We start from the raw sequence: 19238 nt of genomic DNA, 5'->3' as shown, positions 1-19238 counted from the left end.
AAACCCTCAAAGAAAAACACACTCAAGTACATTTATATATTAAACTGAACTTACCCCCGTGTCCTTCGCAGATTTATATATATATATATATATATATATAAAAAAAATATATATATATATAAAAAGGTGAATCCTGTTCTCAGTCTGCGTCCAGGCGTTTTGTCACCTCACCATGTTATCCTCTTCTTCCTGCTTGTAGAGAGCTCGGCGGCGGCTCCCCGCCCTTGTTCCCCCGCTGCCTCACCTGCTTTTCCCCCGGACAAACCTGCCCGACCGGTCCGACACGTCAAACGCCTGAAAACCACAATAAAAAGCTTCTTAAAAACAACGCGCGTGGCATTCAGGGAGGATATCGCAGGTGAGCTGCGGAAGCGGGCGCATGGAGTTCTGGTCTGCCACGCAGTGCCACAGGTAAAAGTGTGTAATTGAATACAACCAGGTGATCCTTAACGGGGGCCTCTCCCTGTGTTGTCAATGTCCCTTTTAATAGTTTTTAGTTCTTTTTAACCATTTAAAAACATTTGTATTAGACATGAAAGTGAAGTAACGGTGTAAATAGGCTATGTAATCCGTTTATTTCAAACCGTAAGTATAAACATAAAAATAAAATATAATTATTTTGAATATGGAACTAAATTAAGGATGTGGAACTGAATTTAATTCAAAATTCTATTGAATTTAATTGAATCTTTCCTCAAAAATCCCCCCAAAATCTACATTTGTTGCTTATACTCTTATTAATTAATGTGGCAACATTCATGATAATATCTTAACTGTTAAGGCCTAATGAATATTTTTTGTGAATAATTGATTTTATTAGTAACATAAGACTATTAAGGCATACAATATGATTAGGAGAGATGAGTTGATTAGGGTATTCTTAAGATTTTTTACGGGATGTGTGCTACATATATTCTAGAGTTATGCAAAACTAACCTTTGCCAAGGTAGGTAATAGCCTGATTTCAAATTTTGGATAAAGAAATAAGATAACATTGAATAAACAATAGGCTAATAAGCAAAAAATATAGCCGCAAGCGGCAATCCCTATCGCGTTCAGACCCTTTTTCGCACCAACAGAAGAAAGCAGCCAATTGCCCAAGTCAAAGCAGCAAGCAGTATTAAGCGGGTTTCAAGCTTCTTAACGCAAAGCCACTGCAGCCTGTTTAATTCTGAAGGGGTGAGACCAAGCACACACCTGTTTCATCACTACAATGGATGCAGCATTTCTATAACTCCCGCCATTTTACCCCCCCCCCCCCTTTAAGAAGAACTTAATTCATAGCCTAATCCCAGCCCTTTGATTTGATTTAGACATTCTTTATTTAAAAGGGACAATGCACAATAATTAACATGAGCACAGCAGTCCAACATGTGCCAGATTTAGCCATTCAGGCTAATTTTCATCTGCAGTCCGTAGCAGGTTGATGGCTTAAAAGAAAACATTAGATAAGATACAAAAATACGACAAATAAGCAAGGTTGATGGCATGAGAAAAAAACATAACACAAGTAGTATATAGACCCACAGGTAAAAGTGCATAGACACACTCACATTAAAACACACTAGCATTTAAGCACAGACAAATTCACCAAGCACATGAGCACGTACAGAAACACTACTAGCGACAAAGACAAACACATTATTCCAGATTATGGCAGCATTTTTGATTTGTCAATAACCGGTTTTATGGATTTGGAGCTAGGATTTGATAGACGTGATGTTCTTTAGTTCTGTAAGTATGGTATTCCAAGTATGTGCTGCTTGAAAATGTTGACTGTCCAACACTATTTTTCATGGTATTTTACAATCCCCTCTTGTAGATGCTCTGGTGGATGAGGTTAGATTTTGTTGAATTTATTGAGCAGAGGGGAAACAATTGTCAGGATTCAGAGGATGTAGGACCCAAATGCAGAGACGACAGGCAGTGTGAGCTTGGAGGATTTAATAAACAAAAATAAGAAAGCCATACCAAACAAAAGATGTCACGGGAACAGAAGGCAAAAACAAGTACAAGCAGAATCCCAAAAACAGGAACAGGCAGGAACAGGAAAAACCAGGACAAACAAGAAACACCGAACAGCAAACAACAATCCGACAAGAGACAAAGACAGAACAGAGACTAAATACACAGGGTAATGAGAAAACAAGCAACAGGTGACACTAGGCTGGGAAACAGGTAAAACACATTAGGGCAATCACAAAGGAGGGAAAACCAAAGACAAGACAGAAAACCAGACCGTCAAAATAAAACAGGAAACAGAACATACAGACACACGGGAAAACAAGACAGGAACTACAGCTAGACAAGACAAGGGAGGAAACACGGGCTACAACAGAAAACAGAACAAATACACAACAAAAATAGGAAACAAGAACAGAACCTCAAAACCAACAGAACTCAAACCCAAAACCATGACAAAGGCATGTCCCCTCTGGAGGACGTCCGCGAAGGCGAATACCTTCAGGAGGCCGAACAGGACGGCTCTGGCTGAACCCCTCAGGAGACCTGGCAGGCCGGTGAAGGCTAAAACCCAGGCAGGCAGCAGGACAGCTGGGCTGGGACTAGGCAGCGGGTCAGCTGGGCTGGAGACAGGCGACGAGTCAGCCGAGCCAGTGTCTGCCAACAAGGCTACAGGATCAGATGTCGGCCGGACCCCCGACAAAACACGGGGGGCAGAAGTCGGCCGGACTGCCAACAAAACACGGGGGGCAGAAGTCAGCCGGACTGCCGACAAAAACCCGAAAAACTGAAACCCGGCACACCCGACGCAGACTCTGGGAGATTGGGCGACGCAGACTCTGGGAGGTCGGGCGACGGAGACTCTGGGAGGTCTGGAAGGTTGGGCGACGAAGACTCTGGGAGGTCTGGAAGGTCGGGCGACGAAGACTCTGGGAGGTCTGGAAGGTCGGGCGACGCAGACTCTGGGAGGTCTGGAAGGTCGGGCAACGCAGACTCTGGGCGGCTGAACGTCAGCGGCGGTTCTGGGCGGCTGCACGTCAGCGGCGGTTCTGGGCGGCTGCACGTCAGCGGCGGTTCTGGGCGGCTGCATGTCAGCGGCGAGTCCGGGCGGCCGCTAGCCAGCCGAGGTACCGAGAGGACGCTAGCCAGCCAAGGTTCTGGAGGGCTGCTAGGGAGCTCAGAGACACTAGAGAGCTCGGGGGCACTAGAGAGCTCGGGGACACTAGAGAGCTCGGGGACACTAGGAAGCTCAGGGACTCTAGAGCGCTTAGGGACACTAGAGAGGCTGCCGGCTAGCGGGGAATAAGGAAGGTTGCTAGCCAGCCCGGAGTCTGGGAGGTTGCCAGCTAGCCTAGACTCAGGGGAGCTGCTAGCTAGCCTAGACTCAGGGGAGCTGCTAGCCTAGACTCAGGGGAGCTGCTAGCTAGAATAGACTCAGGGGAGCTGCTAACTAGCCTGGACTCTCGGAGGTTGCTAGCCAGCCGGGGCTCAGGGAGGGTACTAGCTAGCCGGGGCTCAGAGAGGCTTCTAGCTGCCCTGGATTCAGGGGGAATGCTAGCTAGCCTGGAGCCAGGGGAACTGCTAGCTAGCCTGGAGTCTCAGAGGTTACTAGTTAGCCGGGGCTCAGGTAGGGTACTAGCTAGCCGGGGCTCAGAGAAGCTGCTAGCTGCCCTGTATTCAGGGGGAATGCTAGCTAGCCTGGAGCCAGGGGAACTGCTAGCTAGCCTGGAGTCAGGGGGACTGCTAGCTAGCCTGGACTCTCGGAGGTTACTAGCTAGCCGGGGCTCAGGGAGGGTACTAGCTAGCCGGGGCTCAGAGAGGCTGCTAGCTGCCCTGGATTCAGGGGGAAAGCTAGCTAGACTGGAGCCAGGGGGACTGCTAGCTAGCCTGGAGCCAGGGGGACTGCTAGCTAGGCCGGAGCCAGGGGAACTGCTAGCTAGCCTGGAGTCAGGGGGACTGCTAACTAGCCTGGAGTCTGGGAGGTTACTAGCTAGCCGGGGCTCAGGGAGGGTACTAGCTAGCCGGGGCTCAGGGAGGCTGCTAGCTGCCCTGGATTCAGGGGGAATGCTAGCTAGCCTGGATTCAGGGGGACCACTAGCTTGCCTGGATTCAGGGGGACCGCTAGCTAGCTGGGACTCAGGGTGGTGGCTGGCTAGCCGGGACGCAGAGAGGCTGCTTGCTAGCCTAGGGTTAGGAGAACTGCACGTCAGCCCAGGGTCAGCAGAGCTGCACGCCAGCCCGGGAACAGAAGGGTTGCACGTCAGCTCGAGAACAGAAGGGTTGCACGTCAGCTCGGGAATACTGGTCAGCTCAGGCTCAGCAACACGGGTTGGCTCAGGCTCAGGTACACAGGAAGGCCCAGGACAAAAAACAGGCATGGAGGCAGGACAGCAAAACTCCTGTGCCGTAGCCTGCCAACGTACCCCCATAAGGTGCCTGGAAAAGGTAGGGACCTCCACATGCAAGGAGCGAAAAAAATCAACAAGAGTTGTACTGACCGAGTCCAAAGGGTGAAAAAATGGATGAAAAACTGCTGGGTCCATTGTTGGTCGGATTGTTCTGTCAGGATGTCAGAGGATGTAGGACCCAAATGCAGAGACGAGGGCTAGTGTGAGCTTGGAGGATTGAATAAACAAAAATAAGAAAGCCATACCAAAAAAAAGATGTCACGGGAACAGAAGGCAAAAACAGGTACAAGCAGAATCCCAAAAACAGGAACAGGCAGGAACAGGAAAAACCAGGACAAACAAGAAACACCGAACAGCAAACAACAATCCGACAAGAGACAAAGACAGAACAGAGACTAAATACACAGGGTAATGAGAAAACAAGCAACAGGTGACACTAGGCTGGGAAATAGGTAAAACACATTAGGGCAATCACAAAGGAGGGAAAACCAAAGACAAGACAAGACAGAAAACCAGACCGTCAAAATAAAATAGGAAACAGAACATACAGACACATGGGAAAACAAGACAGGAACTACAGCTAGACAAGATAAGGGAGAAAACACAGGCTACAACAGAAAACAGAACAAATACACAACAAAAACAGGAAACAAGAACAGAACCTCAAAACCAACAGAACTCAAACCCAAAACCATGACAGCAATGCAATGAACGATTTTAACCAGTTTAAGAAATCATATTTAATTAAGATTTTACAACGGTGATATGAATTTGACTTTTTAGCCAACGTTTTCAAGGCCTGTTTATAAAGTTTTTTAACTTTTTTGTAATGTGGTCCGTCCTGTCTGTGTCCAGCTGGCAAGACAGTAATTCATATGTGAGAAAATCACATAGCATCTGTGTTTAAATTATTCCTAATGTGTTCGTAGTTTGCCAAGTTAAATTTGATTCTGTTTATGACTTTTTTTGACTTGTGTTTTAAATGTGAGTTGTAAATCTATTATTATTCCCAGATATTTGAACTCTTGGGACTACTGAGAGTATTCTCCCTGTCAAGAATGGGGGACAGAACTCAGGCGCAGACTGGAGTAGGTGGTAAAGAATCTTATTTTCTTGAAGCAGTAAGTGTGGGCTGGCAGTGGGGGTGCTGGGTCCGAAGATGGCTTGGGGTCTGGGCTGTGGGTGGGTTATTTCTTAGAACAGAGATCTTACAGTCAGTCACGTCAGGAAACAGAGCAGACAGGTAAGTACAAAGACAAGAAACTAGACTAGATACAAATATCGAAAGACTGGTGAATAAGCACACTCAGTGGTAAGCAACAATCCGGCAGGGAGAGGAAAGTCAGACTGGAATTTGAAGGCAGATGATGGAGCAGGATGAGTAGCAGGTGCGCTGATTGGAATTCAATCAGGAGAGACTTTGTTGCAGATATGCAAAGGTTTATTTGTACATATGCATAATATGAAATGTACAGGGTCTTTGGAGATTAGACTCCATCATTTTAAAAATGATTTTTAAAGGGGTAGAGAAGCCAAGACATATCCCCTTGCAATGGAGTCTAGACACCGGTGGTGGTGGTGAAGGAGCCGACGGGAGAGGTCCGCCGGAGGAGGACCCAGGGTGCCGTGGGTGATGGTGACTGGAGGTGGAAGGAGAGGAGGAGGGTTGCAGCTTTGCTTGAAATGACAGCAGACAGCAGCAGAGAGAAGAACAGATTCAAAGCAGGGATGCCATGCTGTGATTGGCTCATGAAATTCATGGCCAATTCTGGTTGGTTTAACTGAAAAGTGAACGCCTCGAAACAGCTGATCAGTTTTAGGAAGAGAGAGAGGTGGATGAAGTTCTCGAAGTCTTCCTGAAAGAATTTGCGCAGTGCTTCATTTGGTGCCAGGTGTGGGGAGAGTCAGCATACCAAACACACAGCAGGCATAACAAAATGAAGAAATAAACACACACACACACACACACACACACACCACACTGTCACCGTGCGGAAATCACGGCAGGCGGGAGCGTGACACTCCCTACTTCTGTGAAATCTGGATCTGGATTAGGGCTTGACGATATGAGGTAAATATGCGTTAACGTTGTTGAATAATCGCGATAACGATATTACTTGCGATAAATAAACAGACATTAAAGTGGCCTTATTATGCTCATTTTCAGGTTCATAATTGTAAGAGAATGTATCAGAATAGGTTTACATGGTTTAATTTAAAAAAAAACACCATATTTCTGTTGTACTGCACATTGCTGCAGCTCCTCTTTTCACCCTGTGCCAGATCTCTGTTTTAGCTACAGAGTGAGACCTCTCAACTTCTGTAACATCTTTGTTGTCAGCCGCACATGCGCAGTAGCTAGGTAAGGACTACATGAGCTAGCTAGCTGTTTCTCCAACTTCGGCCTGTACAAGGCAGGATTAGCCGGGAGACTTCTTCTAAACGAGGGCACACTTCACACTTTGCATGGAATACCTGCAGAACAGGGACACGTAAGTAGTTCTATACAATTTATTTTGTAGATTAGATGAATTTGTGTGTGTTGTAGCAGTTTTTTGCCAATGAGAACGAGCTAGCCTGCTAGCGCTAGCATTAGCCCCCTGGGCCCCTAGTTTCGGCTAGTTACGTAGGAAGCCGTGCAGATTTTGAACAGCTCACCAGGAGACTGAAGGCAGGACACATTCAGAAACCGTATCTCACTCAAAACAACATGGATGTTTGTTTTTTTCCAAGTTTGTATGTGTGTGGAAGCACCAGAGACACAAAATAACACCCCAAATCCCAGAAAAAGTGACTTTTTTCATAATATGGGCACTTTAACCCTTGTGTGGTCCTTCGGGTCCCAGTGACCCGAAGGACAACATAAGGATTATGTACTTCCCTTTACTTTGTTGAGAATTGCTCTCTAAACCCTGTTTCTTGTAAAGTAAGTAAGTAAAGTTTATTTCTAGAACACATTTAAACACAGTTTAAGCTGACCAAAATGCTGTACAAACAAGAACTAAGGTGCTGTATTAACCCTTGTTTAGAGAGCAATTCTCAACAAAGTAAAGGGAAGTACATAATCCTTGTGTTGTCCTTCGGGTCACTGGGACCCGAAGGACCACACAAGGGTTAAAGTGTACACAGTTCTGCCTTTCTGCTTTCTTTCAGTATTCTGCTAAAATACAGCATATTGCTTGTTGAATTCAAAGGAAATCATTTTCAACATTCTTTTATTGAACACATTGAACATTGAATTGAATATAAAAGGCAACACAAAAGAAGGAACGACAGTTACATTAAAAAGTGCAGTTTTCTACTGATATTTTTGTTTCAACTGACACAAAAAATATCTGAGTGTCTCTCGCTATACTGTGTGTCGCAGCCTTTCGCGATATGGTTATTGTGCAAGTTGATATTGCCATGATAATTAAAAAATGTGTACATTGTGCAGCCCTAATCTGGATTTCTATTTGCAAATTTTGAAAAAAACATATATACTGTTTTATCAACATTGAGGTGCAGGCACGAGTTTGATAACCAATTGGAAATACTGATCCCTGTAGCTGACAGCTCTTCTGCAGCTTGCCTCTTGTTTTTAGCATAGTAGATATATGACAGTGAGTGTCATCAGCGTACATCTGACAGGTGCCAAGTTACGGTGACAATTTTCATGGCTGTAGCTCGTTCCAGCCCACAGCAACTTGAGAAAAAGACGTAAAAAAGCATATAATCCTAAATAGGCTACGCCCGCATCCACCAATTCAATGACACTTCAGATCCTGGATAATACTTGACCTGGCTAGCTCACCTGGTAGAGCGTGCCGCCTGCGGCCAGTGATGTAGTCTAATGTATTGGAGTAGATATACTATACTGTATTGTATGTATATATATATATATATATATATATATATATATATATATATATATATATATATATATATATATATATATATATATATATATATAGGCCAGAATGGGTCATGGGGGGAGGCATATCATATTGGGGGATCTGGGTGCCCACCAGGGAGCGTCAAAGACTTAATTTCCTGCATTCTGATACACTTTTATGAACCAATTTACAGTGGAAATACCTTTATTTAGCCTATTCAAAGATGAAAAAAACAGAGATGACAATTCTAAATATGTCACAATTATAATGGAAAGTATGTTGTAGCATGTCATTGAGCATTTTTAAGTGGGTATATGGAAATCCTGGAGCTTTCTTAGTGGGTATACTGTGTATACCTGCGTCTCACGTAGACTACACCACTGCCTGAGGCCCTTTGCTGCATGTCATTCCCCCTCTCTCTCTCTCCCCTTCCACATATTCAGCTGTCCTATATAATGAAGGCCTAAAATGCCCAAAAAATTATCTTAAAATTATTATTTTTTTAAATACTTGACCACAGATTTTGCACCAATTTTGGTGAAATTCTGTCCCCTATGGGTTGAGCTCAAAATCATTGTCTAGGCCTATTCCTCAATATAGACTTAAGATATGTTACAAAATGTATGATGATTGGACAAACTGTTGGTTATGGCCAATTTCCTGCTTCTTTGATATTGGCCATGTTTTTTCACAAATCCTACTAATTTATAGTAGAGATGTCTATCTCAGTCCTGTAAACAAATGTTGGTATTAATACTATCAAAACTGACCAAAGTCTATTCATATTACTATATCACATTTAATTATGCAATTTAGCAACAAATCCATAATTGTAGACTTTAATGGTCCAAGTAGCTTTTTTAGAGCACATTGCATCACCTTTCCAAAATCCCTTTTTTGGGGCGTTGATTACAGCACCACCATGTGGACAATTTGGCTTATATTTCTTGTGTAGCATTTGCACATCATTTTCAGTTATGGTGACAAGTCTCAGGTTTCTATGTTAGTCTAGCTCCAATAACGAAAACGTGCCACTTCCCATTCTTAATGTTTGATTTTCAATTTACTATTTTTAAAGCATTTCATTTAATGTTTTATTGTTTATTCAGATTTACAGAGCAGCTTTGTGTTGAGGGACACAAAATGGCACATTTTCTTATAATCACTCAAATAATAATAATAAACCAGCACAAACACAATACGGTTCCACCACTTTGGTGTTTGAACCCTAATAATAATATTATTATTATGACTTATTAAATTAAAATATATAAATTTTAAAACTTTTTAAAATGTAAAACCTTTAGTAGAGTAATTGGTGTGACATGACGCTTATTGTACATTCTGACCAATAGAGGGCAGCAGTTCATTTATATGTGCTCACAGGAATTATTTCTCCATAGTGGTACTCAATTTATAAACAAATTTTTCCTTTATTAAAGGGTCTTTTGATTGATACAGTAGGATACTGTGTTGTAATTATTGTAAAAAAAAAAAAGGAATACAAGTATTTTAAGACTTAATTTATGCAACATCCAATAGGAAAATACCATAGCCTCTTTCCGAGCAGGAGGGACCGAGCAGCCCCCGATGCGGCCCCTGGCTAACATACCATTTCTCCCCATTCATGTATACTGGGAGTACTGGCATAACCATACCGCGGATACTGCTGTGGATGTAAACGCACTGACTGACATCACTGTTTCTTATTACCGTATTAGAAGTGTAAAATGTGAACCAAGGTTATTAAAGTTTAGAATTTTCTATTGTTTTTTATTTATTTTGACTTATCAATTTCATTTTTATTTGTTTAAGTTTTTGAGAAATATAAAAAAAAAAAACTTTTCTTCCTTTATTTAGTTTTACAGTTTGCTTGTTTTTTGTCAGGGCCATGTTAATGCCTCGGAAGTATGTAGCTACATATACTTGGAGAATAGCCATGATATTTCACGTTTAATCTTCACACTACTTTAGTGTCTGATGTGAAGCAATTACTACACAGTGCCATGTTGTGGAATGTCAATATCCACTCAGTTTAGTTTCTGTAAAAAAGTAAAACATAAATGATTTGCACTTTTTGTTTATTTAATTGTTTAGTTTTAGTTTTTCTTGTATCCATATTTTTCACTGCTTACTTTTGTTTCAGTTTTAGTTATCTATAATAACCCTGGTGTGAACCTGCTATATATTTCATACGTTAACACATGTGTCTGACCAGATTCTGGCCAAATGTTTTGCTTTTTTTTTTGTTGATAAATGACAAATGATTAAATGTTTAATCAGGCTGTTTTGGAGAGTGTAGTCCGCTATGGAATGACTGCATGATTTGTGTTCCTTCCTGTATCATCAAAATCAAAGTTTCTTTAAATTTTTTTTTTTTTTAGCATTTGGTAAATTGTTGAGAGAAAATCCCGCACACTGACCATTACGCAAGCAATAATTTATTTAGAAAAATACAACGTTTCGGTCCCAGACCTTCATCAGGTAAAAGCATTTGGTAAAGAAAGATCATCGTTATCTTCAGTCTCTCTTTGACCATGTCATACTTAAACAGGTAAAGATGATCCTCTTTGTTTCATCCCATGTTATGTACTCCCAGTATGAGCTGTTACCAGATGATACAGAGCTCAGCAGTGCAAATTAAATCGGTTTAAGAACTCCTTGTATCACCTTTTTTTTGTATCACAATAAAAATCAGGAGCCTAAGATAAGCAGAGGTTAGAGGCTGTACTGCAGTGCAAAAGCCCACACTGATTAATGCCTCAGGGTGTTTATTTTCATTTTATTACTCTTTAATGTTGTGTGTTTACTGGTGCTGTGTGCCCATGTGTGTTGACGGGTTCAAGTCAAATTTCCCCAGAAGGACAATTAGGTATCAATCAAAACAGTTGCCGATTAATTCCAATTAATTTTAGAGAATAAAATGTCAACACTTATAAGTAGAACAAACCCTACCCCATTTACACTTGCATAACTCAGCAGAATAACATCCAGCTCAACTAAGGAATTGAATTAAACGGCAATTGTGACAAATTCGAAAAAAAAAGTTCTTTGATATACACTGTGAAATTAATACATAATCTAAATACTGCATATTGTATTTGAGTTCAGCTGTTATACAGCCTTCATCAGTGGTACCCAGTTGAATAACTGTGAATTACACTGTATTTCTACCTAAATATTTGGAAGACTTCTTCCACCTCTGCTAATTTGTTTTTATCGGAAATCATTATCTGCGAAATAACAGAAAGATGATTGTTAAAATAGTAGTTTATTAAAGAGTACTAACTGTCCCTGTGAAATGACCAAAGTAGATGTACATTGTTAGTACAAAGCCGGGGTGATGTTTCTAACTTCACATTTCATTTCAGAGACAGAAAATTGTACTTTTTACTCCACTTCATTAATCTGATTAATCTGGCGTTAGTTTCTACTTTACAAATTAAGTTTTTTTTCACACAAAGCACATGTAGTTTACACAGTACAATGTTTTACTAATGTATAGGCCTACATTGAAGTATGATTAGCCAAGTTGATTGCCACAACTGTTTTGATCATTCCCAGTTGATTACCCTCAATCAACAACAACAAAAATCATTGCAGGATTTTTACTTTTACTTATTTGAATACTTCTTCAACACCACTGCGCACCAAGGATGTATAAAGAGAACACACGATTGAATGAAAGGCTATCAGCTTAAAAGGGAAAGAAAAGCGCGCGCGCACGTCCACTGTCGGAACTTGATCAGTGTAACACCCAGCGGAAGTAAACAACTCAAGCGCCGTGGAGCATGTCAAAGAGCATGTTCAACCGCAACACCGTTTCGCTACGGTTTCTTGATTGGACGACATGTTTCCTTGCAACGGTGTTTAACGGCTTTGAGTTATGTTTTCTCTCGTTTGGTGCTTGCGTCCCAGGTGACACACAATCAGCAAAAACGTGTCTGTAAACTCGTGGTAATAATAAGGCACAGCCCTTGCGCACATCGGGGTGTTCAACGCACGCCCGTTTCAGTTAAAAAAAACAACAACAGCGTGTTGCTACGTTTTGTCCGGGCTGAACGTGGCCCTGGTGTAGAATAAACTGCAAGACGTGTAAACGTAGCTAGTGCTGATTAATTAAGCAACAATGTCCTCAGTTGAGTATTTGAGAGAGTTTGTCAACGAGCGACTAGTTGCTGCTGCTGAAGAAATATTCAACGTTTTTGAAAAAACTATCGTTGAGTACGAGGGAGAACTCTATCGTCAGCGTAGACTGTTGGACGTCGTTTGTAAACCCGAAATAAAGTTACACAGAATAGGTGAGTACACGTTATTTAAATATCATATTATGGTTATAACCACAGACGTCTGACTTTACGATCCAGGGATGTTTTTTGAGATACCAGATGAACAACAAGTTGAATATTGTATGTGGTTCTACAATATAAACAAGAGTTAAAGTGCGGTAACGTTAAAAGGATGTTGACAGATTCAAACTTCTGCGATCAATAAAGCATCAGCTAAACGTTATTTAATCACAAATGACACTTTTAATGCGCGTTCAGACTTTAATACAGTAGTAAAATTCACCACAACCTAATTTCCATAAAAAACAGTCGCTTTCCTGTGGAGGGAATATTTATTCATAAATCAAATTGAAAGTCCAAAGAGAAAATGAATCAAGATCAAATTAAAATTAGTATTAGTATTAAAAATAGTATTATTTTAATTAAAAATAGTATTATTTTACTACACTACTAGGAAAAATCATGCCATAATTAAATGTGAAATGTAAAAGCTTAAATGGAAATACTTAAATTAAAATCTCATATTGTTGTTAGAATTTCAATGAATATATTATGGCAGTTGTTGAGATAATTAGAAAAGGCTTATAAAGTTGCCAAATGTGTTTTAAATGAAGTCTGTTACTAAGGGCAATACATACAATGCTGTACATTTCTATAGTTGACCAATGTGCCTTGAATTATTTTAGTCGATTAATTTTTTTTTAATTCTTTAACAATAAGGATCATGTTTGTTGTGCTTCCATGTCCATTGTATTTCAATCAATCAACCAATCAACATTTATTTATATAGCACTTTACAGTAACTAACAGGTATCCAAAGTGCTTCACATCAGAAACTAAGACTAAAACACACATCATATGACATATCATACAATAAAAAGAATGACACATAGAAACAATAAAATCAGAAAAAATTACATAGAAATAGGAACTTGTTCCAGAGTCTCGGGGCAGCAACTGCAAAAGCCTGATCACCCCACCATTTATACTTTGACCTTGGGACTTCTAAAACCAGCTGATTTGAGGACCGCAAGGACCGGTTGTGCTCACGCAGGGTTAAGATCTCGGACAAATACTCCGGGGCCAGGCCGTTTAAAAGCTAGGACACACCAGCCAGATGGCCGACTGTCGACAGAAAAGCCAGTCGAAATAATCAGTCTCCCCGTGTTGGTCCAAAAAGTGCCACAGAACACCCCAAAGAGACGAGACGTAATACGCCTCCATAACAGCAGGCGGCGTTAATCTGTATCGTTGCCCAAAAAAATGAAAACCGGCAGCTGATTGGGTGAACGCATCACATGGGTTTGTTTTCTCCGGAAATTCAAAGCCAGACTGTCATGGCGGCCGTTCAGAATACGATCTCATATTGTACTAAAATTCCTGATAAAGTTCCCTTGGCCTTTGGAATTAAAATAGCCCCACATCATCACATACCCTTCACCATACCTAGAGATTGGTATGGTTCTATTTCAGTTAGCCTAATAGCTGGTTTGATTTGAAATGAGAGATGATTTTATGGAAAGTACCCCATGCCAATCTCTAGGAATGGTGAACAGTATGTGATGATGTGGGGGTATTTTAATTCCAAAGGCCAAGGGAACTTTATCAGGATGCATAGTATCCTGGATCCATGAAATAACTGGCCTTTAATAATAAAAATCTGCCTGCCTCTATGGGAATTTAACATTGGGGTGTGTGTAGTTATGCCCCCTGTATTTTAAGGAAGAACATTTATCTATTTACAATACATAATTCATTCACAAAGAAAATTGGTGTCCTTAAACTTTAAGGACTTTTTTTTAATGAAGGCATTAAGATCAATTTCCAAAAGATGATTTTTTTTATTCCTCTTTTTAGTCAACTTTAGCATGGGTTCATAAACGTATTAGCAGCACTGTATTTCATGATGTATTTCATAGCCATATTTATACAAAGAGGTGCAAAAAAATGGAGGATCAGTTGCTCCGAGAAGTTGGGCTACAAGTTCCCCTCAACTGCAGAATTGGACACTGTGAAGGAGAAGCTAACGTCAGCGTTAAGTTTCCCCTTAACTGCCAAGTTGTAAGCTTCGACTCAAAAGCTAACTTCAGCGTCGTGTCAGATGGCTCCGAGCAAGCCTGAGCCACTTTTCTTTTTGTTTAAGATTATTTTTGGGGGGCTTTTCCCTTTATTCCAGTGTTTCTCAACGGGGGCGGTACCGCCCCCCAGGGGGCGTTCAGAAGATGATGGGGGGCGTTGGAAGCAATATTTTGGAAAGGGGGGCGTTGAGGTGCCCTTGGGGGGCGTTTGTTTGAAAGCTAGTTTAAACCAAAGATTCACAATAACAACACATGTTTACACTTAAACTACTAAAGAATAAGTAGTCTGCAACATTAAAAGCTGCCAGTTTACAGCACTGCGACTGGACCAGACGGGTATCCTAACTTCTCTGTGCTTCTGTCAGCTTTGTTTGGCGCAGCTCTGTGCTGCCTTCATGGAAACGGGACGTCAGAGCATCGTCTTAAATGAGCTCCGTAGCTACTACGTGAAGCTGCGATCAGATAAAAAAAAAAAAAAAACAATCGCCGCGACGTCCTGTTGTTTTCTGTAACCCTAACCCCCAATGTAGCACAAGTAGACTTTATATTTAACCGTAACACTTTTTCGTCAGATGGTTTATTAAACACAACGTTTCCTACTGTACCTGAAAGCAGCTTAATTTCACGGAGAAAGAGAGAAAGAAAAGAGATAGAGGCAGTGATGTCACTGTTTACTATACGGGACTCTCACACCTCCACAAAACACAGCGCGATGTGGGGTTGCGTTTAATCGCAAGACAGGCGATAGGAAACATAGCTAGACTCTTCTAAGTATTAAAAAAAGGGCTCTCACTAACTTTCAAAGGTTGTACACTTATTTCCATTCGGCAGTAGGTGTCGTTCTTCAAGTCGTTTGTCATCACCAAAATACTTGTGTGTGTGCGTGTGTGTGTGTGTGTGAGATCCTTCTGCTTTTACCCCTTGATAAGTGCCAGCTTGTTTTCCGTTGGAACAGTTCGATTTTAGATTTGAATGAAAAATAGATTTGATTGTTAAATTGCTAGCTGTTTCTGATTGGCTACTGTTAGTGTTTGTAATAATAATAATAATAATAATAAGCATAATACATTTTATTTAAAGCTCATTTCATGACACCCAAGGTCACTTCACAAACAAAAAAGGACATTCAAATTATAGTCATCTTCTAAAGGTGCTGAGGTTCACACCATGCAGCAAGCCTTTTGATAATACCTATTTATAGTTTGAATGTTACATATCTAGTCGTTCTGATTGGCTGCTGTTATTTAATTTGAATGTCAAATGGTTGCATTTTTCTTTAAAACCTGTAAATATATATAATTTCTATTCACATGGCTTTTTGATACCTGGGAAACTAATACATGTGTTGTCATTCAATGATTTGATTTTTTTATTATTTTTGATAACAATAGTAACAACAATAATAGGCCTATATTGGGGCATAATCATTAATATTTGGGGCATTTAGCCTACATAATATTTGATGGGGGGCGTTAGGGACCTGGATAATGGATAGGGGGGCGCTGGCACAAAAAAGGTTGAGAACCACTGCTTTATTCGATAGTTGCAGTGGATAGACAGGAAAGGGGGAGAGAAAGAGAGGGGATGAGACGCAACATCCACAGGTTGGATTCTAACCCGGGCCACTGCAAAGGACTCAGCCTACATGGGGAGCATGCTCTTAATGGGTGAGCTAGAGGCCACGCCCTCCTCACACTTCTTGCAGAAAATCCTCTTGCGCCCTCCACTTTCCTGTGATATGCGCACAGAGATTTCTGCACATGACAGGCCTTGTTTCTGTCTAAAATCACATCAATAGTAGGAATCCAAAGTCATTTTAGCCAAAAAACACTGGTACACTGGCGCAGCTGCCTTCTAAATGACATAATCCGATCTCAGAATATGAAAAAATATTTAATTAATTTTGAAAATGAAATTAGAAAATAAAAATCACAGCATATTTTAAAATTCTCTCACCCCCTTTTGACCATGAAAAGGAAAAAACGGCATGTATTTCAATTTAAAATTTTGTATTTTAAAAGGAACATCAAATGACCAAAAGATACACTGACCCTACAGTAACAGGAGTATCCTATTTATTTTGTTCTCTGTCCCTCCAGAGCTCCCACAGCAACAGGTCTGTAAGGAGGAGGAGGTTCAAGCTTACCAGCAGCTTTGTGTGCTGGAGAGGATCTCCAGTCCTGACCAAGAGGACCCAGAGTCTCTGCAGAATAAAGACAAACAGAAGGAACTGTGCACCAGTCAGGAGGGACAGCAGCATGTACTGAAGCAGGAGACTGGTACCTTTATGTTGACTCCTACTGATGAGGAAAAGGACCACAGTGAAGGTCATCCTTATGCCACTCTAAGTGCAGCAGAGAAAGAGTCTGTAGCCTACATGCCAGTTATAACCTCTGTGGTATCAGAAGCAAACAGTGACCACCAGCTCCTCTCTCACAACTCTCATGCAGCCGAAAGCCAAGATCAGAAAGGAGGCAAGCATGGAGACGCGGGATTAACTCGAAATGTAGAGCCAGAACCAAAGAAGAGACATCATAAGAGCAGAAGTCACAGTAACAATGTAAACAACCCTAACTTGTCAGTGATTCAATGTATAACTCAAGAAGGTAAAACGCCTTTCATATGTGGCGCATGTGGGAAAGACTTTAGGAGAAATTCAGGTTTACAGAAACATCTGAGAGTCCACGCAGGTGAGAAGCGATGCGTTTGCAAGATCTGCGGAAAAAGATTAAGTGATGCCTCGGTGCTAAAAAACCATATGAAAATCCACACAGGTGAGAAGCCTCATTCTTGCAAGACATGTGGAAAAGATTTCAAACGTAAAGGTGGCTTGTTGATCCACATGAGAATCCACACAGCTGAGAAGCAGTATTCATGCAAAACGTGTGGGAAAGATTTCAGACGTAATGGTGACTTGTTGGTCCACATGAGAACCCATACAGGTGAAAAGCCGTATTCTTGCAAAACATGTGGAAAAGATTTTGCACGTAATGGTAGCTTGTTGAACCACATGAGAACCCATACAGGTGAAAAGCCGTATTCTTGCAAAACATGTGGAAAAGATTACACGCGTAATAGTGGCTTGTTGGTCCACATGAGAACTCATACAGGTGAAAAGCCGTATTCTTGCAAAATGTGCGGGAAAGATTTTGGAAGTAAGGATGTTTTCCGACTCCATATGAGAGTCCACACAGGTGAGAAGCCATATTCTTGCAAAACATGCGGAAAAGATTTCATACGAAAATGTGACTTGTTGGTCCACATGAGAACCCATACAGGTGAAAAGCCGTATTCTTGCAAAACGTGTGGGAAAAATTTTGGACGTAAGGATGTTTTCCGAATCCATATGAGAATCCACACAGGTGAGAAGCCGTATTCTTGCAAAACATGTGGAAAAGATTTCACACGTAATGGTGGCTTGTTGGTCCACATGAGAATCCATACAGGTGAAAAGCCGTATTCTTGCAAAATGTGTGGGAAAGATTTTAGAAGTAAAGATGTTTTCCGAATGCATATGAGAATCCACACAGGTGAGAAGTAGGGCTGGGCGATAAATCGATTTTATCGATTAACTCGAATGTGTAGTTAACTTGGATTTGTTTAAATGAAAATCAGTTTTCTCCTTAACATCCGCCGACGCTCCCCTCTGGGCTCCCGTAGCTCCGAACGGGCTCAGCCCTCCCCCCCCCGCGCGTTTGCCATAGAGATACACAAACAACATGGCAGCGGCAGGGACTAACATTAATTATTTTCTAAACCAGTCGTTTCATTACTTACTTATCCGTAATCGCCACTGAAATGACCGGCAGCTCGCGGTGCACTGTCCCCGGCTGAGAGTCACCTATTCTCGGATAACTGAACCACCAGCTACCGCTGACCTGAAGGAGCACCATGCTGGGCACCGGACCCGGCGTTGAGGAACTCTCTTGCGGCTCAACACATCTACTAAATGCCGTTGATACAACCGAGCTGTGACGGAGGTCTGTAGCGGCTTAAACAACTAGCAACCGCCGCTCTGTAGCACAGAGCTCCGCTTCGACGTTTGTTTTTATCGCTACGGAGGAGCTTGCTACAGGTATGCTAAATTCAAGAGACCATTGGATGTTAACGTACGTTACTCAGCAACAGGTGAAAACAGGGGCAAGGTTGCGCAATAACGTTAAAATGATTTGAACTTCGCACAGGTGAGAAGCCGTATTCTTGCAAACCGTGGAAAAGATTTCAAACGAAATAGTGGCTTGTTGGTCCATATGAGAACTCACACAGGTTAGAAGCCATACCCTTGAAAAATCTGTGGTTAAAGATACATTGATTAATCTAAGTTGGCAAAGCATATCAGAATCAAAATCAGAAAAAGATTTATTGCGACAGTAAGTTACACTTACGAGGAATTTGCCTTTGTGATTTGTACATACAATAAAAAAAGGTTTTAGGACCATAAAGATAATTAAATGAATAAAACGGAACATGAATCTCACATACAGTATATTGCTATCACACACACAGCAATGCCACACAAGCATTTGTGTTGTCTAAAACAGTTCTATATATTTGGAGTCATCCAGTGCAAAAATAAACATATTGAACATTATAACTCATATATAAAGGATAAACTATTTACATTTC

At 41.3% G+C, this 19238-nt stretch overlaps 2 protein-coding genes across 3 annotated transcripts in view; one reads left to right on the top strand and one right to left on the bottom strand.

Moving 5' to 3' along the window:
- atp8b1 (ATPase phospholipid transporting 8B1) overlaps nucleotides 1-408 on the bottom strand; it is a 50829-nt gene extending 50421 nt beyond the window's left edge. Inside the window, exon 1 of one of the 2 annotated variants that reach the window (XM_039780331.1) lies at nucleotides 55-408. The gene's annotated coding sequence lies outside the window, so the exon portion shown is untranslated. The remainder of the gene's footprint in view (nucleotides 1-54) is intronic. The other variant, XM_039780333.1, reaches the window with a different exon arrangement.
- An 11611-nt stretch (nucleotides 409-12019) lies between these two features.
- LOC120544971 (gastrula zinc finger protein XlCGF57.1-like) lies at nucleotides 12020-18196 on the top strand. Its single transcript, XM_039778878.1, has 2 exons — nucleotides 12020-12546; nucleotides 16712-18196. The coding sequence occupies exons 1-2, from the start codon at nucleotides 12375-12377 to the stop codon at nucleotides 18151-18153; spliced, it is 1614 nt and encodes a 537-aa protein (XP_039634812.1). The 5' UTR covers nucleotides 12020-12374; the 3' UTR covers nucleotides 18154-18196.
- The last annotated feature ends 1042 nt before the right edge of the window (nucleotides 18197-19238 follow it).

This window comes from Perca fluviatilis, chromosome 17 (genome assembly GCF_010015445.1).
Source record: "Perca fluviatilis chromosome 17, GENO_Pfluv_1.0, whole genome shotgun sequence".
Lineage (NCBI taxonomy): Eukaryota > Metazoa > Chordata > Actinopteri > Perciformes > Percidae > Perca > Perca fluviatilis.
This window is presented reverse-complemented; position numbering and strand designations above follow the sequence as displayed.

What these genes read in the sequence shown, in the direction of transcription:
- LOC120544971 (XM_039778878.1), top strand. Translation starts at nt 12,375, where the DNA reads ATGTCCTCAGTTGAGTATTTGAGAGAGTTTGTCAACGAGCGACTAGTT. An exon ending in AATAAAGTTACACAGAATAG is followed by an intron (nt 12,547 to 16,711) that starts GTGAGTACACGT and finishes CTGTCCCTCCAG; the next exon opens with AGCTCCCACAGCAACAGGTC.